General features: G+C 35.0%; 1 protein-coding gene across 1 annotated transcript in view; it reads left to right on the top strand.

The window, feature by feature from the left end:
- Positions 1–25,504, top strand: part of CDH9 (cadherin 9) — a 94,110-nt gene that overhangs the window by 57,192 nt on the left and 11,414 nt on the right. The window contains exons 3-7 of the mRNA XM_081088633.1: positions 9,887–10,181; positions 15,008–15,127; positions 15,692–15,859; positions 18,163–18,350; positions 19,542–19,795. Of these exons, the coding sequence (XP_080944759.1) occupies positions 9,887–10,181; positions 15,008–15,127; positions 15,692–15,859; positions 18,163–18,350; positions 19,542–19,795 (1,025 nt within the window). The remainder of the gene's footprint in view (positions 1–9,886; positions 10,182–15,007; positions 15,128–15,691; positions 15,860–18,162; positions 18,351–19,541; positions 19,796–25,504) is intronic.

Here is a 25,504-nt window from a genome sequence, read left to right as displayed (position 1 = left end):
ATTGACCTATGAACCAGGAGGTCATGGTTCAATTCTTAGTCAGGTCACAGGCCTGGGTTGTGGGCTCAACCCCCAGTGTGGGGCAGGAGGCAGCCAATCAATGATTTTTCTCTCATCATTGATGTTTCTATCTCTCTTTCCATTTCCATTCTCCTCTAAAAACATTAACAATATATTTTTTTAAATAAGTTTATTTAGTTTAATATTTTAGATGGAAATTAAAAATGTGATATTAAAATTCAACTAAATGGATATTTTTGAAGAAAGTAAATTAAATTTTTAAAAATTGGATATACAGAAGTTATCAAATTAAGGAAATGTTAAAAGCTAAGTGCTAAGTATAACAAATAATTAGATGTGCTCATAGCTAAATGATAAAAGCAGAAGAAAAGCCAACTTTTTGAATTTGCTAATGATTATGTGTAATCTTCATTGAGCACTAACCATAGCCCAGATACTTTATTGTTTCATATATTACTAAAAACTTAACCCTTAATTCTAAGGATGATCACTACTATTATGATGATTTTATGGAGATGCAGAAAGGCTAAATCATTTGCTTCAGTATATAGTATCAATTGCAGACTTAGGGTTTTAAATTTGTCTGTCTCTAAGAATCCATCTTTTTAACCATTATATTACTAGATGCCCAGTGCATGAATTCGTGCATCAGTGGGGTCCCTCGGTCTGGCCTGCGGGATCAGGCTGAAACCGGCTCTCCAAGATCCTCCAAGGGGTCCCAGATTACGAGAGGGCACAGGCCAGGCCTAGGGATCCCACCCGTGCACAATCGAGGCCAGGGAGGGACGCGGGAGGTTGGCCAGCTGGGGAGGGACCACGGTGGGGGCTTCAGGGCATGTCCGGCCCATCTCACTCAGTCCTGATCAGCCAGACCCCAGCAGCAAGTTAACCTACTGGTCAGAGCATCTCCCCTGGTGGTCACTGCACATCATAGCAATTGGTCAACTGGTCGACTGTCTGCCCCTTGGTGGTCAGTGCACGCCATAGCAACTGGTTGAGCAGTTGACAGCCTGCCCCCTAGTGATCAGTGCATGCCATAGCAAGTGGTTGAGCAGTCTTAGCATATCCTTAGCATATTATGATTTGATTGCTTGAATGGCCGACCAGGCACTTAGCATATTAGGTTTTTATTATATAGGATACTGATGGTTAGTGTAGCATAGTCTATGATATATCAATCACACATCCGCTAACTGTAGAAAGATGGATTAGTATAAGAAAATATACCTGAATATATGTGATAGGAAGAATTATATGCTTATGTCCTAATACCTAGAATCTATGACTTTGGTACATTGTATGGCAAAGGAGAATTGAGGTTGCTATTCAGCTATTCTTGAAATACAGACAGAGAGATAGTAGAGAGATAGATAGATGATAGGTAAATGATAGATAGATAAGATGATAGATAGATATATAGAGAGATGATAGAGATAGAGACAGAGACAGACAGAGATAGAGACAGATATATATATATCATATATATATATATATATATATATATATATATATATATATGAACTGCACCTTAATAAATTTGTATTACTGTAGGCCTTTACGATTGCTGTAAATTGTTACAGCAGGAATAGGAAACTAACACAGGATATAAGAAAGAGCTTCGACATATTGTAGCATTTAACCTGAGCCCTGAAGAACAGTCAGGAATACTTCAAAGAAGTAGAGAGAAGACTTTCTAGATAGTGGGAGTTAATGTTTGAAAAGAAAGAAAGCAAACAGCTAAAAAAAGAATAGTTGAGAAATCACAGACTAGTGATGTTTGGTTTTAGTTGAAATTAAGGGTTAACTGCTTAGGAAAATATTCTAACAGTCCATTGTAAATTGTCATTTAAATTAAATTTTATGACACATAACACAGATTTGATTTTTTAAAGTTTTGGCAGAATTATTATAACACTAGAGGTCCGATGCACGAAATTCATGCAAGAGCAGGCCCTCACAGCCCCAGCTGCCTTGGGCCTCACAGCCCTGCCCCCTGCCCACTGGTCATTCTGGAAGGTTGTTCCGCTGTCTGGTCTAATTAGCATATTAACTTTTTATTATATAGGATAAAAATTATAATTTATTTTTATTTGTACAATTTTTATCAGAACATCACATATGTTTGTTTTATATGTAACAGCAATGTTAAAATCAACAAGTTTAATTCCTAACTGAACCAAGTAAACTAGCCATTTAAGTCTTTTAAAAGTTATTCCCTCCAAAAAAACTGAGGGAGCTTTTCTTTTTCACTCCACAGACTGGTTTCCCAATCGTTCTGTTTTTTTGGAGGACTTTCAATTGATGAGTAAACTGCTTTGGGTATATTTCAGAATTTCTTTCCCAAAATAAAACTAATCTGGACAAATTGAATATTGCATAGATTTCTTTGCAGATGCTGTTCTTTAGACACCAAATGCAATTGCCATCCCGTATAATTTTTACCTACTTACCCCACAGTAAAAACTATCTGAACTGAAAAATATGATGGATATAACCTGTGATCATCCAGCTAATACAATTTTTTTTTTACCTCAATGATAAATTTTAGCTTATTTCAAAATAGCCAACTCAATATGGGACATTATTTCAGTCTTTACTGACTCATAGGCATATGCACTAGTGCCCAGCTTCTACCACTTCTATAGCCTCTTCCTCCATAAGAAGCTGGGAATAATGTTTTATCTCCAAAGAGTAGTGATTTATTTTTTCCAGATGGGAAGAACTGGGCAGTTACCAAAAAGAAAAAAAGCTCCTAATTTTCCAAAACTGTAGTTAGAGAGATAATTAATACTCAAAATTGATAATTAACCACTAATGAAGGAAACTGTGGAAAGTGTTATTGCTAATTGGAATTTATGTGTTATAGAAAGAAATGAAAAAAGAATAATGAGGAGTCAGGAAACTTTGTTTTAAATGCCTTTCTGCAATAAAATTCTAACATGACCTTGAGCTACGTAATTGATCTGTCACTCTAAATTAAAGAGTTTGTGCTCAACTATATTGAGATCCATGGTAAAGAAAGCAAGCCAATATGGATATAGTTTAGTGCATGAGGAGGGAAACAATGAGTAGATAATTTTAAGAGGAACAAAGAGGGAAGGTCACATAGGTTCTTGGAAGCCATAATGATCTTTTGGTTTTATTTGATTTTTTGGTGTGTGTGTGTGGGAGATGAGAGAGAGAGAGAGAGAGAGAGAGAGAGAGAGAGAGAGAGAGAGAGAGAGAGAGAGTTACTGGAATGAAAAAAAAATGAAAACCATAGATCTGATTTAAGGAAGTGATTCATATAAACTAATTCTATTTGGGGAAAAAATCACTCTGGTTGCTATGTGGAACATGGGTCCTAAAGGCGAGAGAGATTCAGGGACACTGAGTAGGAAGTTACTAAAGTAATCCAAGTGGACAACAGTGGTGGTTTGAACTAATACGTTAACAGAAAAGATGGAAATTATAGAATCTACAGATAGCTTGGATAAAGGGGATGAGCGAGAAATAGAGGAAATAATTTTGATGCAATCAAGCATACAAAAGGTAGCGCTGTTGACCACTGCAGAGTATGCTGGAAAAGGCAAAATGAGAGGATGGATAAATAGTGGATTGCTCAGAGAGAAATAGAGTATTTTATTTGGACCATAAAAAGTTTTAAATGGCTTCTTTGGCATAATGATGGTTAGGAAAGGCAAGCATTTGAATATTAGCTTTGAAAAGACAGTGAAAAATTGGGAATGGAAATGTCATTGTGAGAGTGTTTACCTATAATTTTCCTGTAAACCCATTTGACTAGGTAACTACATAGAAAGTACAGATAGAAGAAAGAAATAAAGACTCATTATGGTAGAATGGTAAATTCACTAAGGCAGTATCCATGGCAATGTCTAGGAAAATATGCTTTGTGAATTCACTTGTAGTGTACTGGTGCATAAGTTTATTTAAAAAAAGTAGTTTGAAGTATAATAGAGAAAATGAATAGAATGATAGTTATAGTTTCAAATTTGCACTCCACAATTGAAGCAAAATTATATAATGGCTGTATATTTCAAATTACTGCCCTATTAGGTTTTGTTAAGAAAATGTCTGATGTATTACTAAGTATAAACTTTAATGTTTTGCAGCAAAAAGGAGGATATAGCTGCAGAAATATAAAAATTTCTATAAACACTGTGGGTACACTGAAGTTAATGTAAAGAACCACTGTTGTCAGTGTGTTTTATGCTAATACCATAGATTATCAATTATACAACGTTTTCTAATTGCATATGTATTTTAGTTTCCTTACTGTCTTTAAACAGCCTCACTATTCGACTTTTCTCTTCTTAAATTGTGTTCTTTAAGAAATGGAGACATTTGTGGTTAATGCAATGAAAATTAGTCTTAAAACTGCATAAATTTAAATTAATTCCTAGGGAGAATTGTTGTTGTTTTTTTAAGATCTGTGTGTTGAGGATGAAAGTTTGTGGGCACCATTGAACCAAGATATCTGTGAGACCAGCCTTGGGTTGTCACTATTAAGGAATGATAAATGATTGTCCTTTCCTTGTCAGTGAAGACAAATGATAGGGAATTATCAAATCAGATTCACATAGGTCAGAGATATTGCCCAATATCAAGCTTTACTGATAATTTCAAGGACACAATAATCTATGGAAAAATCTAAAGGAGAAAGACGTTCAGGGTATTCAGTACAGCTTCCTAGTTCCCCACAGTATGCATCTCTAGCCCACTTCTAAAGAATGGATCCCAAGTAAGATGGACAGTCACTTGTTTAAAAAATGTTTTATTTAGAGTCTGAAGCATCCCCATTATGTACTCACATAGCTTACGAGACATTTTCAAGAGAGCATGCCTCATTAATCATAGGTTCTAGATTTAATAACCAAAGGCAACCCTAAAGCATGGACAGTCCACTAAAGAATTTTAAAGGTAAGTACTACCTTTCTATCAAATAACATTGGTTTGTCATAGGGTTTTTTTTTGTTTTTCTGCAGAATGCTTACAATATAGGTCATGTTCACATCCCTAATTTTAACCTCTCTCTAGTAATGTGAAGGAAATATGTTGTAGGTGAACTACTGAACTCCCTAGTCAATCATCTGTTCTAAGTCAATATTTCCACACTATATACTTCTAAGATGTATTTCCAATTTTTGTCTTATAGTTTGTGTTATATTTTTTACTAAGATTAAATTTAGTAACACCCTGACAATAAATTGGGTTTGACTCATACCATTTTAATAGGATTTTTCTCTGCAAAGCTTTTTAAGATGATGATATGCCTACAGAGTTATTTTAATATTCTGTCAGTGCAATTATTCTTATTCCTCCAGTGGGTTCAGTCAGTTGAACATTTTATATATATTAATATAAGTATTTATTGAATGTGTAATTTTTATAAGGCCAAATTTACTTCCTTTTCTGTACAGCTTTCAGAAGTCTTTTATCAAGTAGTGACTTCAATTTAAATCATAACATATTTTCTTACTCTGAAGAGTTATTTACAAAAGTCTGGTTTTAATTTAATTCTATAAATTAATTTGCAAACCATTTGTTCATCGTATAGCTTTGTCAGAGAGATTAATGTAGTAATTTCCTGTTGTGCCATACATTCTAACTGACTGAGATGGTGACCAAACAACACTATTCAGTGAATTTTGGATTATATTTGGTTTGTAGATATAATAATATCCCAGTTAATATAGGGAAGGGTTTAGGACACTGGCTTCCAGGTGTAATGACAAGATTTCACATCTCTATCTAATAAAACCCAAAATTTAAACCATAGTGAAGACTCTTTAAAATGTTTTTGTAATAGTCTGGACTTTAAAAACAATGATAAAAGTCACACTTTTTTGTGGTGTCCTACTATTACTAAAGTTTAATATAGTGTTCATACGATTAAATTGCCTTTGTTTGGCTCACTAAGCTACACAATTACTGGCCTTTGAAGCCACCAGAAAATAATGATGCCTGATAGTCTTTCCTTATACTGAATACGCCTTTTTCTACCACTGTTGACAGCTCTGTTAAAGTTTTTACTGATTTTAATTGATTTAAGTAGGGCTTTGTTTTCTCTCTAGATAAATGTCCAGGCATTAGAGAACAGCTTTTTCTAATGTTCCTATATATGTTATTAAGACTTTTTCATCACACCAACAACATTCTAGGAGTGTTATTTTACTCCTATTCAGAACCCACCAAGCTCTTAATATACCCACAGAACATTTGAAACAGTGGGGCCAGTGTTTATCAAGTCAGCACATCTATTGTTGCGATGGTACAATGAGAAGTTCAGTGCTTCTTCTGTGGGGGCGACAAGTCCTGAGGCTTCTCCCTCCACTTGCCATCGGTCATCATTAGATCTCAAAGGGATAACTAAGAGTATAGTTCTGTTGCCGAATCACTCACTTGGAAACTGCATCGTTGCATCCCTCCCTGGTATACTAACCTTTTCCTTTTATTATATCTCTCATTTCTATTTATTACTTTTTTTTCCACCCAAGGTTGACTATTAGCTTAGCAGGCATGTTATCTACCTACAGAGATGGTAATAAAAGAAGCTTTACTCACACTTCTCAGCCATTCTCCACCCCCATCTCTGGGCAGATTAGGGATTTGACAGGTAAAGGATCTAGGACAAGCCTGTTACTTGGTAATGGAATTGCATTTATAGGTAGCAGTAGTAGGCCATGAGGGTTGATGTTATGACTCAACTCAAAATACCTTTAGATATAATATGCTAGAAAATGTAATTACAACAAAATTAGGCCTTAAGCATTCACTACATATATAAAAAATTTTAATGCATCTGGCATTACTGGATAAGGAATACTGGGGAAAATATTTCATACACAGAAAAATGGGGTGTTTCGTAATTGCATCCCCACTCCTCTATTCCTAGCTCTACATTGTAAAAACAATTCAGTGATGTCTCACTTTTCCTCCTCTGAATTTCAAATTTAGAACATGTTCATTTAAATGATTAAGCCAACCCATAGAGCCTTTTAGTCACCCATTTTTAATACCAAGTCTTTCCATTGCCTGTTGAATAGAGTACTACAGTGTGTAAGTTTGGCTGTGGGAGCGCACTGACCACTAGGGGCAGCTCCTGCATTGAGTGTCTGACCCCTGTTGGTTCGTGCACATCATAGCTACTGGCTGGTCAGCCAGTCATCTGGTTGCTTAGGCTTTTTTTTTTTTTTTTAACGATATATGAATATTGGCTGATAGTAACAGTTAGCCATTATGGAATACTTTCGCAATTAAAAGCCCTTAAAACAAAATTTAAATAAGCAAATAATAAAAAAAGTAAACAAATAAAACCACACCTAACTTTTAAAGAAAAATTGATTAGGAATGAATTTGCTTTGATTTTACAAATTTTACTTTAAAACGTTGTATTAGTCTGGGTTCTCCCAAGAATCAGAGAATCAGGTTTATCTTATATATATACTAGAGGTCTGGTGCACGAAATTCGTGCACTTGGGGGGACAGTCCTTCAGCTCTGCCTGAGCCCTCTTGTAATCTGGAGCCCTCTGGGGATGTCCAACTGGTGGCTCAGTCGGACATCATTAGCACTGCCATGGAGGTGGGAGAGGCTCGTGCCACCGTCACTGTGCTCACCATCCATGAGCCCAGCTTCTGGCTGAGTGGTGTCCCCCCCATGGAAGTGCACTGACCACCACAGGTAGCTCCTGCATTGAGTGGGATTGGGCCGAAACTGGCTCTCTGACATCCCCTGACAGGTCCCGGATTGCGAGAGGGCATAGGCCAGGCCAAGGGACCCCACCAGTGCACAGTTGGGGGGGGGACTTAGGAGGTTGGCCAGCTGGGGAGGGACCATGGGAGGTTTCCAGGTTATGTCCAGCCATCTCACTCAGTCCCAAATGGCCAGACCCCAGCAGCAAGCTAACCTACTGGTCAGAGCATCTGCCCCCTGTTGGTCAGTGAATATCATAGTGAATGATTGAGCACCCTTAGCATATCATTAGCATATTACACTTTGATTGGTTGAACAGACAACTGGACACTTAGCATATTAGGCTTCATATATATATATATATATATATATATATATATATATATATATATATTTATTTCTTGTAAGAAATTGGTTTATGTGCTTATGGAATACAGGAAGTCCCAAAACCTGCAGTCGGTGGACTGGAGACATAGAAGAGCCAAAATATAGTTCCATGCTGAGTCTGAAGGTTTGAGAAGCAGGAGAGCTGAACGTTCAAGTTCCAGTCTGAGGTTGAGTCTACGGGCAGGAGAAGATGTATGTCGTAGAACAAGCACACCCAGACAGAGAGAACGTCTCTCTTAACTCAGCCTTTGATTGTATTTAGGCCTCCAATGGATTGGATGATACATGCCCACACTGGGGAGAACAATCTGCTTTATGTGGCTCACCAATGCAAATATTAATCTCACCCTCAGAGACCCATCCAGAATAATGTTTAACTGAATATATGAGGATCGCATGATGCAAATTGACACAAAATTAACCATCACAAGTCTGCTCCTTGACAATTTCATACCATACATGCTTCCTTGATCTCCAAATAAAGACAATAACAAGAAGTGTAATTTCACATAACATGATACAACTATCGTGCATGCTGAAATCACATAGATCCCTCCCCCAAAAGAGGTAAAGTCATGTGTACTCTTCCCCCTGATATCCTGTAACTTCAATATAATTATGTAATATGAACAATTCTTAAATACTGTAATATAAAGTCAATTCATCTTACGTTGCATGATAAAAGAATAGGAGACGAAAAAAATAATTGCTTAACTTATGCAGACATACAAATATATTCCTAACAGATAAAGAGGACATATTTATGACAATTTATAGTTCTCATTTCCTGTAACTAGTCATGAGATCATAGCTGGAATTTGTAACTACTTTCTTCCACTACCAAATATTTGCCTTTACCAAGCACCTCATCAGGTTCAATGACAATATATAGCAGACATCAGCTAGTTAAGACACAAGTTTCAGAATATTGTTAGGTTTGCAAACACGTTAAGATTATTTTCCAATGTAAACATGTTTTATCTGTTTTAAACACCCAATGAACAGCCTTATACACTAAGAAGTTTATTTCTAAGATGCGTATGGATCAGGAGAAGAAATACAATTTATGAAAAAAATCTTCATAATTTCATTAAATTATTAATGGCCAGTGGAAAAGTCATGCATGTTTTATATCACTTGAAATTTCATATATACACAAAATGTCAATTTAAAAAAGTAAATGAGAACACTGTGTTTGAAAGAGTACCCTCCCAAAATCCCATAGAGAATAATATATGAGATTAAAATTCTCTCTCTGATTGGTCTCTCTGATGACAAAACCTGTGTATCTACAATGTTATACTGAAAGGAGGTAAAATAACTTCAAAATCCAATATTTTTTCCTAAACTTATCTCCATAATAAGTTGAGAAATTCCTTATATCCCTTCTTTTGAGTTTAGTAATTTTAAATGTAATCAACTATATATTAATATTTTATACTCAAGATCTAAGTTAATAACCTTATTTTTGTAAATGTACTAGAGGTTTAAGTGGTGGTAACATTCTATTAAAAAATTTTGGAAACACTGTTTTGAAAAAGATATATTCATTTTTGTTATATTTTAAATTTGGTCCATTATGATGTAGAATTACAATTGCTTAAAATTTTTGAGAATGATAAAACTAAAATGCTTAGTTTTCCCACAGTGAAAATTAAGATAACCATTGCAATCATTGTTCCAGTGCTGTTATGTGGAGATAAATTGATTTGTGCCAACATTATTTTTCTGTAATAACAATGCATATATTTATAGAACTCTTTTTTTTTTCCTACTTATCTGAAGCTTCACACTGACCAAGATAAAGGAGATGGAAATTTAAAATACATATTAACAGGAGATGGGGCTGGCAGTATATTCGTTATAGATGAAAATACAGGAGATATTCATGCTGCAAAGAAATTAGACAGAGAAGAAAAATCCCTGTACATTCTTCGTGCCAAGGCTATAGACAGAAAGACTGGACGGCAGGTGGAACCTGAATCTGAATTTATCATTAAAATCCATGATATAAATGACAATGAACCAAAATTCACAAAAGACTTATACACTGCAAGTGTTCCTGAAATGTCTGGAGTAGGTAGGTATATGCTAATCCATGTAAACTAACTTGTTTGTTTGTTTGATAAGATAATTATTATGAACATTCAGTCATGATACGTGGCCTCTTTCAAGATAAGAACTATAGCCCTAGCTGGTTTGGTTCAGTGGATAGAGCATCGGCCTGTGGACATAAGGGTCCTGGGTTCTCCAGGGTTCAATTCTGGACAAGGACACATGATCTGGCTTTGGGCTCGATCCCCAGTAGGGGGTGTGCAGGAAGCAGCATCATTGATGTTTCTAACTCTCTCTCCCTCTCCCTTTTCTCTGAAATCAATAAAAGTGTATTTAAAAAAAGATAAGAATTATAACTCAAAATTACTACTTAATGTTAGCTATCTCACTTCTAAATATTTTCAGCAGTTTATATCTTAATGTTTCCTGCTATGCTGTAACTGATATCTAAAATCATCACTATTGAGAATAATTATTTTATTGCATTTCAACTAACATTTTCACTTCTACTTAACTGCCATTCAAATGGCAGTCAAGTTGAGTATTTTTGTGTGAAATGAAAGGAATACAAATAGTATTAGCAGTTTGGGCAGTTTTGTTCAAATTATTTTGCATAATAACTAATGTTCTTGCATTTGACAAATTTCTTTTGATCATCTCATTTGATCACTGAAACAACTTAATGTTGTAGGCATGGGAAATAGAACTTCAAACCCCCATTCTGTTAATTAGGGACCCAGGATTCAGAAAGATTAAGCAACTTAATTAAGATCAAATAACCTGGTAGCATAACAACAACATTTCAAATCTTTTTATGTTATTTAGTTACTATTGTGCAAACTGGAAATACCTCCTTCATTTTTAAGGCTGCCCATAGTTTTAAATACCATCAATTAGGCAATAATTTTTATCTGCATGTCTGACTACATTTAGCTCTACTTTTGTGAAAGGTTTAGATTTGTTAGTGAGATAAGAGCTGACTCTTAAATCATATATTTCTAAAAAAAAACAAACCTATAAAACTCAGTGAAGTAAGCTTCCATAATATCTGAACTATGCAACTGATTTTCACAATTGATGCTATTTAGTTGAATACTATTTTAAAATCAGCTTTAAGTCTATAAGTTTGACATTATTATAATTAATACATGTTTCAGTCTGAAATAAATTCTTTATGGGGAAAAATAAATTTATATCCACCTTTACTGAGTGATTGATGTTAAATGTTTTGTGCCATGTAGTCAGAAGAACTAAGAGTTTGTATAAAAGTTATAATTTCCTCTAACATCAAAGGAAATCTCATCTGTGTGAGAAAACTGCAGTGCTACTGCCTTTTCAGGCATTCATTTCAGTAAAATGAAAGAGGCTTATCAAATTAGAGAGGACGCCTATGCAATCATAAAGCCTAGGATGAAATGTAGCAGTTGTGTTCTCTTTAATACTTTTAAATATCTATTATCCTGGTACAGTTCCATGAAAAGTCCTGGACTGGTCCACAGGGGTCAACCAGTGGGCCAGTGCAAACCTACGTACATCATCATGATCTCTGTGTGGGCTTACATTTGAGATGAATATATATCTAAAAATTGTATGCATACAAGTTCTTTGTTTGACCTTCTCCCACCCACCCACCCCAATAGGGCAGTGAAGGCCTGGGGTGGAGGGGTGAGGGCAGACTAGAAGAGGTCAATGGGGTAAAAAAAGGGACATGTAATACTTTCAACAATAAAGATATTTTTAATGGAAAAAAAAGATACATCTAATATTTATACTCTCCATCTCAACTTCCTATTCATGAGCATTCTAAAGCAGTTTGATTTTCCAGTTAACACCCTTTAATTTTTAAAAACTATATATTTTTTATTGATTTCAGAGAGGAAGGGAGAGGGAGAGAGAGATAGAAACATCAATGATGAGAAGGAATCATTGATTGTCTGCTTCCTGCATGCCCCCGACTGGGGATCGAGCCTTCGAGCCTGCTACCCAGGCCTTTGCCCTGACTAGACTGTGACCTCCTGGTTCATAGGTCAGTGCTCAACCACTGAGCCATGCTAGCCAGGTGACACCTTTTAATTTTTCTAAAACGTAATTGTTTTTCTTGTATATATGTTATTTGGCAGATATTTTGAGACTTAATTGTACACAAACTTTCATTTTTCCTTCTCCAAAAACATGACATACCCATAGGAGTAAAAAGTATAATTGAGATGACAGAAATATTTGAATATGGTACATTTTGATAATAATTGATTTAAATTTGTATAACTTCAGATTTTCAAAAGATTATTTCATTTTAGAAAACACAGTATTTATTAGAGACTGTTTTTTAAATTGACACTATAACACCTTCACCCAACCATCACCACCTCGCCCCTGGCCTCCACCACACTATTGTCTGTGTCTATGGGCAAGGTATATATGTCCTTTGGCTAACCTGATATTTAAACTGAATAGTACGTGCTTTCTCTTATGTTGTTTTGCATATTCAATGGAATATTATTACCTGTACATGAGTAGTCAAAAGTAGGTTTATAGTTATAATACAAATAGATAATAGAATAATTAATAGATAAAAATACAAGAATATACTGTTTCAAGTACTCACAACTGTAAGCCTACTTTTGCCAACCGCTGCATACCTAATTCAAATATTTTCCTTCTCATATGAAATACAAATACAGTCTAGATAGATCCTATGAGAATTTATTACAGGACTGGAGTAAGCATGTCTGTACAGGTTTTTTTTTTCTTATTTAAAAGTCCTTCTCTTGTTCAATAGCCATAATAAAATATAGAATATATAAGTTTATGAATGGAAGAAGGCTCACAGCTTTTCTTATTTAAAAATATCTTCCTGTGAGGCAATCTATATTTCATTTACTTTAGACAGATTAAAGGCTGTACACTTTTTTATTATTGCAGATATTAAAAATCAGAGGGAAGGTGGGGAAAGTGGGAGAGCAAATGGGAAGAGATCAACCAAAGAACTTATATGCATATATGCATAACCCATGGACACAGACCGATAGGGTGGTGAGGGCCTGGGGAGGGGTTGTAGGGGGCTGGATTAGGTAAATGGGGGAGGGGAAAGGACATATATAATATTTTCAACAATGAAGATTTCTTTTAATATATTTTATTGATTTTTCACAGAGAGGAAGGGAGAGAGAGAGTTAGAAACATCGATAAGAGAGAAACATCGATCAGCTGCCTCCTGCACATCTCCTACTGGGGATGTGCCCGCAACCCAGGTACATGCCCTTGACCGGAATCGAACCTGGGACCTTACAGTCCGCAGGCCCACGCTCTATCCACTGAGCCAAACTGGTTCCGGCAACAATGAAGATTTTTTAAAAATTAAGCAGAAAATATCAGAATTTGGACCACTGCCAGTTGCATTTCCTCCATCTCTAAATTTACAAAAAAAAAAAACAAAAACAAACAAACAAAAAAACCAACAAAACAAAATACAACCTGAAAAACAGAGCAGGCAACAGTATGGCTCTTGTTGCAGCTTTTGGTACTAACAAATACAGATAAGAACTACAGGTAAGTCTTGGTCCCATTTATAGAGGATAATAATTATCCTTTATTGCTAATATTGACATCACTGCATTAATTACTTCCTCCTTGGCCCACCCATAGACTTTGCATGTGTATCTAACTTTAAATATATACAATATTTACATGCAGAAGATAAAATACTCGGTATAATCATTCATTTTAATTCATACGGATGAGCCCCAAAGAGTTAAACTGACTTACTCCAAAATACACAGAGATGGTTTTTTACTGTACTGTTTTTTTTTTGTTAAGGTTCATAAATACAGTAATAGCTGGATAGATATAGTGCTTTACTATTTTTTCTCTACTGTAAAATAGTTATGCTTAGAGAAAACCTAGTTTGAAAAACTAATTTTATGATATTCTTGGTAACTACTCAAAAGCATCACTTTTCATCTTATTATTTAATTCAAATGTCCCCCATCAATAAATTTAGATACAAATAAGAGTAATGGAAGGAGGAGACTGCATTTTACAATAAAATTTTCTAGAATTTTTTGCTGATTAAAAAAATAAATACAAATTCATGATAATTTTGAAGATGTGATTTTTCTCTGCTTTTTCCTGTACAAATAACTATTTATAGAGGGAAACTAAAGGGTGATACTTACAAAGTCTGTCAGACTATGTGTAACTCATATACTGGCAGTTAATCCCATGCATAATCAAATAATAAAGCTGCCTCTATAATTGAAGTAGTACACAATGATTTAATTCTAATATTCATTTTATTATATTAGTAATTTTATTTAAATTAAAGAGTTAAAAGGCTACTCCTATTAACTTTGGGGGTAAATAACATCTAATAAAAATGAATTTTTTTTTAGAATTTACCTTCTTTTCATTATTTTTCTCTAATACTCTATATACTGTTCTCTCGCTGTTTATTTTTGTCTTAATATATCTGTCTCTTCTTTTTCTCTCTCACTGACTCTTCTCCTTTGCTTTTGCCCTCTGCCCATGTTTCTCTCAAAATCATGTCATAGTTCTTTTTAATTCTCAGAGTCATGTGCACATCCCCCTTTTTAGTGAAAATCTAATATTTCCAATTAACTCTTGGAAGCTGATACACATTAGCGTCTTCAACAATAAAGATATTTTTAAAGTTACAAAAATAAAAAGGAATGAAAGAGAAAAGTAAAGTTTTTTGGAGGTAGTATCATTTAAGGAAATGTCTTACACCTAACCCTGGTCTAACTCACTACATTATCAGCAGTCATTTTTCAGAAGGATAGTTTCTAATTGAGATGTATTTAAGTGTCTGTGTTTGGGTGGGCATTTGTGTAGGAACATCTGTAATACAAGTGACTGCAACCGATGCGGATGATGCCAACTACGGAAATAGCGCCAAAGTGGTCTATAGCATCTTGCAAGGACAGCCATACTTCTCAGTGGACCCAGAATCAGGTAACGACAGTTAACATTTGGTCCCTTTCTCATTGCATAATGCATCTGGATAACACAGTTAATTTGTATATATATTTTTTGGTATTTTAAAAGCTATCTATTTAGTATCTGTGTCTATGTATTCCTTACACTTATACATGGGAATAAAATCAAATTTCCTGTAATTTAAATAGATTATTTGAATCAACTCTGGACTATTTACTGAGTTTATATTTGTGGCTCTAAATACAAAATGTCAGCGCTTTCTGTGTTCTACTCAAACTTAAAGAATGTGACAACCACCAACATTGAACTTATTTGTCTGATGGTTTTTGGAGTAAAATTTTTTCTGTTCACCAAAAGAATGAATTGATTTGGAAAAACTCATTTCCTAAGCAGTAGCCAATAGAAGAATTCTTTCTGTTCTGTCAATAATGTTAAAGTGGCTATAGATTGAAATATGTATTTAGGTACACTAACATTTTCTCTGTTTGTTATGATTCACTTCCGTAAAATGGACCTCGAATAGCTCCATTTTAAAAATCAGTGATTAAATGATAACATATTTCTTTACTTTTCCAAAAGGTATAATAAAAACTGCATTACCAGACATGAGCAGAGAAAACAGAGAGAAGTACCAAGTGGTTATACAAGCCAAAGACATGGGCGGCCAGATGGGAGGCCTTTCTGGAACCACCACAGTGCACATCACTCTGACGGATGTCAACAACAACCCACCTCGATTTCCCCAGAGTAAGAAAGGTCTCATGTTGGAAGGCTTCTCCAACACACTACGAAGAGAGGCTAATACTTGTAATAGTGGTTTCACAGCTAGTTTACACATAAAGGCATAACACGTGTCCCCAAAATATATCACAATTCCCCACAAAAGTGAAAGTCATTGTGATCATTTTCATCAGTGAGTAGGTAGTAAGAAACAAACACACACACACGAAAATGATGTCCTTTTGGCAATTTAAATGATCCTCTTCTACCTTTAGAAGAGCTGTAAAGTTTTCCAGACGATCATTCTCAGCCTTCACTAAGATCAACTTGCTTTGTTTCTTATTTCTTTCCTGGTTAGGAGTGTGGACTCGCAAATCTGACTGCCTGGCTTCAAATCCCATGTCTATCATGGGTCTTTCCTCCATTCTCTTGTCTGTACATAAGAATTATAATTCCTTGCTTAATTGATTCTAAAACACAGACTGGGTGCTTTAACAGTCCTTGAAATGAAGCACTATTTTAAAATCACTGTGTGTTGGTTCAATTACAGCATTCTTCCCCTTTTTTAGTGGCCCCTACAGTTATAGTATACCTTGGTTGTGATGGCATTGTGAGACATGTAAAGTTTGCTGGTGTATGCTACCACTGGTGAAGATTAAATCAGTAAATGCTCTTTCAGTCATCACCATCTTGTATGCTATGAGGTCCTACAAAAGCAGATTCCCAGGCTTTGCTAAAAATGTTTTTATTCTTCAGGAAATAAACATATAAAGGCCCTTTCTTAAAATGTTCAGTTAAGGATCTCAAATTTAACTTTATGACATTGATTCCAATATAGTAAAGCATTTTTCCAGGCTAAACAAACTTATTTGATGATTCAGCTTTGGATGGTGGACTTAAACATATAATGAACGTTACAAAAATAAAGTTTGCTAAAAAACATAATAAGCTGAATTAACATAAATCTAAACTTTGTTTTGAGTTTCCTTCAATATAAATAAAGAGTATGGTTTAATGAATTCTCAAATGGCTTGCCATTCTATCATTCTATAATCTATTGTAAACAGCAAAAGTTTTGGAATTATAATAATAATAGTTAAAAATGTTCAAGAACTAGCCCCTGAGCTAAGCATTTTAAAGACATAATTTCACGCAATCCTCATAATAAACCTATGAGTCTATTGCTATCATTATCATTTTATAGATATTGAAATCAAGGGTTAGAGAATTTAACTAACTTGGCCAGTGATGGCAATTTAAGTCCAGGCAGTTATATTTAGAAGTTCCTCTTCTTTAAAATATAAATATATATTTGTATTCATTTCAGATAGGAAAGGAGAGGGAGAGAGAGAATCACTGATAGGATGCCTAACTTCACACCCCACACTGGGGATGGAACCTGCAACCCAGGCATGTGCTCTGCCCAGGATCAAACTGTGATCTCCTGAGCCACACTGGCCGGGCAGATGTCCCTCTTCTTAACCACTAACCAAACTTAAAAGAGAACAGACTTTGAAGTCAGAGAGCTTTTGTTCTGCATTCTGTTTTCCCCAATTTTACAGGATGATTTTCTTGAGCCCTATTCCTGAGGATAATATACCTATCTATCTTGGTCCTATGAAAACAAATATTAGAAATAAATTAACATAGAGGGCCTCTAGCCTTATATAGAGTTCAGCACATATTAAATGTTTAAAAAACATTTCTAACTTTCATTAACAAATTTTTGTAAGGTTTTTTTTCCTATTTGTATTTTGAATAGTCAGAAACTAAAATGCTTTCAGAGATCGCACATAAAATATAATGGTTGGCTAGAACTGCAGGAAACAGAAATATTCAGATCCCACTTGAAGGCATAAACAGGTTAAAAATTGCTGTGTATAGTTAATTTTTTCTATCCCTGATGTAGAATATAAAAATAAATGCATAAGAGGGCAAGGAACCTAATATGCACTGCTTATCTAGCGCTTTCAACATCTTCATTACACATTTTTATGTTTATTAAATTATTTAAAAGATTTGTTTGGTTCTTGCCCTAAGTCAGAGTTCTGGATTCTGATATTAGGCCTGCCATCAATTATCCGAATGACCTTGGGACATTCACTTAATCTTTCTGGAACTTATATTTCTCAATTACAAAATGAGAGTGTTCTGCCTTTATAAATTATGTTTCCAACTTAATAAATCTATAATTTTTGACAGCTTACAACTCAATATGATGAAAAACTCTCCCAATTTAAAATTAATTTATTTAAGTGAAAAAGGCAAAGGAAATAAAGGATTTTTGTTATCGAGAGATGAAATGTCAAGAGCTCTGATTTAATTTTCAGGTACGTATCAATTTAATTCCCCCGAGTCTGTCCCTCTCGGAACACATCTTGGAAGGATAAAAGCCAATGACCCCGATGTGGGGGAAAATGCTGAGATGGAATACAGCATTGCTGAAGGAGACGGAGCTGACATGTTCGATGTCATCACTGACAAGGATACACAGGAAGGGATTATAACTGTCAAACAGGTTTCTTCTCGCTGTCTTCATTTTATCATTGAGCTCTGTATGGGTGATTTTTGCTTTTCAGTACAGGGAAGAAAAGGCCTAGGATTTATTTTTCCATCCTTTACATGCTGTCTATCCTTCATGTAAGCGGGGATGCTTGTGATTATACTTCAAGTAAGTTAAGCGCCTTCATCATTGACACTTAAAAACTGATATAAAAACTTGGCTGCTTGTGCTTATAAAGGCAACAATCAAACCAGGGTCAGCTAACCTCTGAAGCACTATTTCATGGTTCTCCATGGCATGCAAAGTAGGCACGCAGCCCTCGCTTTATTTCAAGCACTTTTTAGCATATTTAAATTGTGAAATGTGATGTTCTATTCAAGGTGATGAGGCCTGAAGATGCTATATGTTTTTTGTTGGATTTCTTGATTTTTAATGCAGTGTGGGAGTAGATTATGAAGTTTACATGGGATAATCCAGCTAAATATTGATAATATTGATTATTTTCTATTGCCCCAATCGCTTGCTTTTATTTACCTCTTGCTTTCCACCATGTTCAGATGAATGATATTTTTTTCTTTTCATAACATCAGTTTTAGAAATGTAGGACCTAAGGAAGTGACATATGAATAGTTTGAAAAATCTCTATTTTTCCCCTCTAGTTTTTTTTAAATATATATATTTTATTGATTTTTACAGAGAGGAAGGGAGAGGGATAGAGAGTTGGAAACATCGATGAGAGAGAAGCATCGATCAGCTGCCTCCTGCACACCCCCTTGACTGGAATCAAACCTGGGACCCTTCAGTCCCCAGGCCCACACTCTATCCAGTGAGCCAAATCCGCTAGGGCTTCCCTCTAGTTTTAACGTTGTATAAATTTAGTAATAATAATAATAGTAATAAAAATAATAAATAACCTATATATCCATGAGGTAACAAACCTGTGACCACCAAAATGTGAAATGTATTACTAAGAGGAGATCAGTACTAATGTGTATACGATAATATTTAGTTATATGCTATAAATATTGTGTAAAGTTTAACCATACTTACTGACTTATTTGATAGATCTATGAATTAATAGTTGGGGAAGTTATTTAACCAGAATTACAGGTTCCATTAAGAGAGCTAGTTATTAAATATTGAATTTTCCTTCTATTGTTATGCCTGCTATGCTATACTAATTTTTCTTATTTTATTTAACTTCAGAATTTAGATTTTGAAAACAAAATGCTGTACACTTTAAGAGTGGATGCAAGTAACACACACCCAGATCCACGATTCCTACACCTGGGACCTTTCAAAGACACAGCTGTGGTCAAAATATCCGTGGAAGATATAGATGAGCCTCCTGTGTTCAGTAAAATTTCTTACTTAATAGAGGTCGATGAAGATGTAAAGGAGGGCAGCATCATTGGGCAAGTTATGGCATATGACCCAGATGCCACAAACAATTTCATACAGTAAGTATTTTGAGAAAATGTAAAGTTTGCAGAAAAATAATCTCACCATTTACAAGCTGTGTGAAAAAAATTACATTGCACAATACATGACCAATTGCAAACATTTTCATAGCACAGACTCTTAACTGGGCTGTCTTCTAAGTGCTCTGCAAATATTATTTAGTTTGACTCATCATTCTATAGGGTAGGTCCTATTATTATACCTTTCTGAAGATGGTAAGATGAAGGCACTGAACGTCTAAATAACTTGCCAAATCAGTCAGTGGCCAAACAAGGTTTGAAAATTAGGCTGTTAGTCTTCAGAGTCTGTGATTTTTAATCCCTTGGCTGTTGTGATTATATCTCATTGTCCCTCTATGCTAAGTGATAGTTCAAATAATAAGTGATCTAAACAAATAAATTTAAAAAATGTTCTAGAAATGTTCTTAAAAGATACCTTGAAAATGTTGAAAAGCTTTCTTTTGAAAACACTCAACCAGTTTGTACTGCCCACTCCTGCAGGAATGCCCACTGAATCTCCTTGCTCCTCCACACTGAGGGCAGTGCCCCTACACCCTGATTCCTCCCCTCCTGGCTGAGCCCTGCTGTGAGCTTTAGGCTATAGGGCTGCATCCATGGCTTAGCTCAGCTTTTCTCCCTTCTCACCCCGCCCCCCCCCCCCCCCCCAGTTTGTTTCCCTTTGCTCACTTGTAGATGTTTCAACTCACAGATTTCTCAGGCATGTTTGTGTATTGATCAGGAAACCATGTGTTCAGTGACAGCAGTTCAGTTGTTGAGACTTCAAGGGGAGAGACCACAGGGATCTCTCAGGCCACCTTCCTCTGATGTCCCACCCACTACTATCAAAACATGGCTTTTATCCCACAGAATTTGGTCTCATTTCTCTTTGCTTTTTCCCATTGACCACAATATAGAATTATATAAGCTCACACTATAAACATGTTTACTTAGAAAATTATAGCTCTATTTTTATTCTTCTCCTTAAGCATATGTATTGAGATAGTATTGACCAAGAAAGAACTGCACAATTATAAACTGTCTGATTCAGTAAACTCTGAGATTTTAATACATCATTAACACATCACCCAAATCAGTATAATGTACACATATCTTATCCTTTCCTCATGTTCCTTTGCAATACCTTCCTCTCAAACTTCTTGGAACCCAACCCAGCCCCAGCCAAACACTAATCTGCTTTCTGTCAATATTGATCTGACTAAATTAGATTTTCTTGAGTTTATACAAATGAAATCATTCAGTACTTATTCTCTTCTGTGTAACTTCTTTCACTTAGCAAAACTGACATATTGTCATGTAGGTGATACATCATTAATAAAAATTTAGCTTGTTCGGATACGTACACACACATATATATTCTGCCCTATATCTGACATCATGAGGACACATTTTTTAGGAGTAAAATTTCTGGGTCAAAAACTAATAGTGAAATTTGCAACCTTGCTTCACAGTATACAAAAGTGGCTGATAAATTTTTAAGTTCATAGCTATCCCAGAAACATTTGCTTTTTATGTGTTATCAACTCTTGAAAAAAAAAAAATGAATAGCAATTTTACCTGTAAAATCTAAAGAATTATGACAGAAGAAAAATATTGAGAACAAATTAATCTAAAATCATGTTCTTAAAATTATGCTACTAAGTCTACCAATGTATAAAGCCATCCTGGAAATACACCATATAAGTTGCTTTCTGTTAGCATAGAAATGTATGAAATAAATGCTTTAGAGATCCAATCATAGTGTGAAAATGCAGCAATAAAAGGAGGCAACATTGTCATCCCAAGCATTTAGGAGGATGACTGATCCCCAGAGCAGAAATAGGCTATAAGCATCATGAAGAACCATTTTCCAGGGAAAGCTTGGGAACTAATTCTCACCCACCAGTAAATCTGTTCATCAAACATATTTTCTGAAATACATCTGCCACTTGCAACATGTGATTATGGGTACAATTAACAGCTGTTGTTAGCTCTGCTTCACCTCATTAGTAATCATGGATTCCTAAGTTATAGGGTTGATTATAGTTTTACAGGTTCTGAAAAAAACACGTCTCATTTCACACCTATTTAATGCTGAACGTATTTAAAGTTCAATGAATTTTTGAAGAACTCTTTTTGTTTTTACTGAAGTCAAACTGAGAGTAAGTCCAAAACAAACTTGTAATGATAAATTAGTTATGCCTCAATAAAAAACTACATGACTCCGCCATAAGCTAGAATAAGTGAAGAAGTGCACTCATATATATGTGTCTCCCTAGTACTTGCTGATTTTATTATGCAGATTAAAATAATAATAATTAGAATATGTCACTAATATCTGAAAAAAAATTAAACTATTTGTTCAAACATATAAAACATTTGTTCAAAGATTTAAACTATTTGTTCAAATTCATAACCAGAAAACACATTTCTGAAAAGCAGTAGCTGGGAAGGAGAGAGCAGAGCCACAGCCTAATTGTATTGACAGTTGGTCATTGATGTGCCTGGAATTCAGTAAAGAAAAAGGAATGCTATCTTTGACATATTTCTTCATATTATCAATTTGTTCTGGTGTCTGTAATCTAATTTACTTTTTCGTATTAGATGTAAATATAGGGATCTGAAGTGTGCTTGTCAATGGTAGAACATACAAAACAAACAGAAAGCAATACAACATAACAAATAGCAACCAACTAAACCAGACTTCAGCTTTTGCAAGCTTGGTTCTCTTGTAATCTTTTTACTTGCTATTCTCAGCCTTTATGATTGGATCCTGCAGGGGCAGGAGATATTCATTAAAAAATTATGCCAATAATATTTTTAAAATTATTGTTCAAATTCAATGAAGGAGATCAATAAAATGTTGTTTTAATAGGCAATCTGCTGGAACACAGAGATCGCTTTGTTCCTAGGTAGAAGATGTTTATCGGTTCTTTCTGGTCATTTGTTGTAATCTGGTGCATTTATTTTTAATAGGTACACCAGAATAGCCTATTCAATGTTGAAAATAGAATATAGAATATTGGTTGCTAAAGAAGAGAAAACATATCCCTGGGCTTTGAAAAACTGCACGACATTATTTGCACTGGGACAAATTTCTGAATATAGACCTGAAAGTTTGCAGCGTTAATGTTAAACTGAGCTATTTCTAAATCCTTCATGAATTAACTTGAAAACAGTACTTTTCAAGTTTGAACCTAAAAGTAGATCAGCTGAAATTCCAAACTATTTTGATTCCACATAAGCTCCAAGTGTGTCAAAGCTAGATTTGTATGTTAGAACAGTTAGCTATTCCTCAGTCATAGAAACTGTCATACTAATCTCTAGTCTAGGGCAAATAGCAGTGGGCACAAAGGGATTTTTATTTTCCTCTTTGATATTCATTGTGAACAGTAGGAAGAAATCCAAGATCTATTCAGCTATAAGCAGATAATGTTTAACTATTGACCTTTCCAATAATGGAGATAAATATATGTAGGTGAATATTATGCATTGAGTTCCATTCAATGCATATTAGTAGATGTGACTATGTTGTTTAACTTTGCTGTCTTTGTTTTCATTCCAGATTGTTTTATTCATAAGCAGAATTAAGGAAAATACTAGTAAGCCATTTTTTAATGTTTCAGTGATTTTCTCAGCCCAAATTAGGAACTAAATTGTAAATGGGTTGACAACTAGAAATAAACACTATATCTGATTTCATTTTAGCACTATTAAGAAACAGATTAAAATTATATGACTGTCACCCTCAATTTTAGTACATTAATAGAAATCATACAAATAAGACCTATCTCAGATTCCTGTCTGACAAAGAAATCTTGGTTAAAACTAATAGAGCTTTTGCTTTTAGGAATATATATATATATATATATATATATATATACATATATATATATATATATATATATTTCATATATTCATTATTATATCTAGATTTCTGATTATCCTCTACCTAGGATTTTCCACCTCAGAATTATAGCCACTCTTGTGCAGTTACCATATGTCAAATGAGTTTTTTAAACATCCCCAAATATTTTTATAATAATTATGTCGGAAAATTACAATTGTGATTGTTGAAAACTTGTGGGAATACTATCATTTTCATGCCACTGTTTCATTAGAAGAATGACAAGAAGGTGATTGACCTGATTCCACATTTTGGGACTGAGGTACAGAAAGAACTCACTTTGAAGCAATATTTGTTAGTCTGAATAAATCATTTACAAATTTTAGTGGAAAAAAATTAGGCAAGCACCAATATGTACTATGTTCAATTTCTTAAATCATTTTTGAAATCTGAGTTTACTAACATATGCCTTAAATTCAGAATAATTCATCTACTAATACATTAAGTTGCATGTTCTTTATTAAAGCAACCCAAACAAACAAAAACACATATCATTATCTTCATCCAATGTTTAAAAATTTCCAATGTTTAGAAACCTAAATATATATTACTTATGTTTGTTAACGTTAATGCCTGATAGTAAATAGAGTACAGATTTATAATGGGAACTATAATTCCATAATTCACCAGACTAAAAAGGAGTTCATGCGTTAAGTGCTTTTAATAGATACCAAGAAAAATGAAGAGAACACCAGATGCTCATTAGTCTGTTAGTTGTCTGTAAGTGTTCGCTCTTTATTCTATCCTGTTTATACCATGGTATGTCACCGTGCTATACAAACCTTGTCCATGGATAAGCCACATGAGATTCATCTACATTTGTTAGAATCCTAGCTCCCACACTTGACCTGCTGAATGAGAATTTGTTTTTGGCAAGATTCCCATGTGATTTATATATAAATATTAGAGGCCCATTGCATAAAGATTTGTGCAATAGGCCTTCCTTCCCCTGGTTGGAGGCACCGGTTTTCCACAGTCACCCAGGACCCAGGCCTTCCCTCTGGCCATCGCCTTCTGTCGTCGCTCCAGCCAGAGTATTCACTGCAGCCAGAGCCTTCAGTCTTTGCTGTGTGTGGAGCCTTCAGTCTTTGCTGTGGCCAGAGTGCCACTCCTGTAACTCCCTCCGCCCCCTGCCCTCTCCCTCATAGGAGAAGTCCCTCCCAGCCTGCCCACTCCTCCACTCCTGTATGTGTGCTGCCCAGAGGCCCAGAATGGCTGGGGGGCAGGGATGCCACCATCTTTGTTGGGTTAATTTGCATACTCACTTCTGATTGGCTGGTGGGTGTCACGGATGTATGGTCAATTTGCATTTTCTCTTTTATTAGTGTAGATATTAGTTAACTTTCTACTTTTCTGCTTTCTTCTATTTTTTTAAGGGTTAATGTGATTAGTTTAGGCTCATTTAGATAATCAAGGATAATATCTATCTCATTTTTTAAATATATTTTTGTTGCTTTCAGAGAGGAAGGGAGAGGGATAGAGATATAGAAACATCAATAATGAGAGATAATCATTGATCGACTGCCTCCTGCACAACCGTTACTGGGGATCAAGCCCGCAACCCAGACATGTGCCCTTGACCAGAATTGAACCCAGGACTCTTCAGTCCACAGGCCGACACTCTATCCACTGAGCCAAACCAGCTAAGGGAATTTTTTAAACCTTAATCACATCTTCAAAGTAACTTTTACCATGTAAGGTATCATAATCATAGGTTCCAGTGATAAGGAGATGGACATCATTTAGGGAGTGACATTATTTTGCCAACCATAGAATGATACAGGTTTCATAGTGACATCTTTCAT

The sequence above is a fragment of the Myotis nattereri genome, assembly GCF_964212035.1.
Source record: "Myotis nattereri genome assembly, chromosome: 4".
NCBI lineage: Eukaryota > Metazoa > Chordata > Mammalia > Chiroptera > Vespertilionidae > Myotis > Myotis nattereri.
Note: the sequence above shows the minus strand (reverse complement) of the source record. Positions and strands in the feature narration are given on the sequence as shown.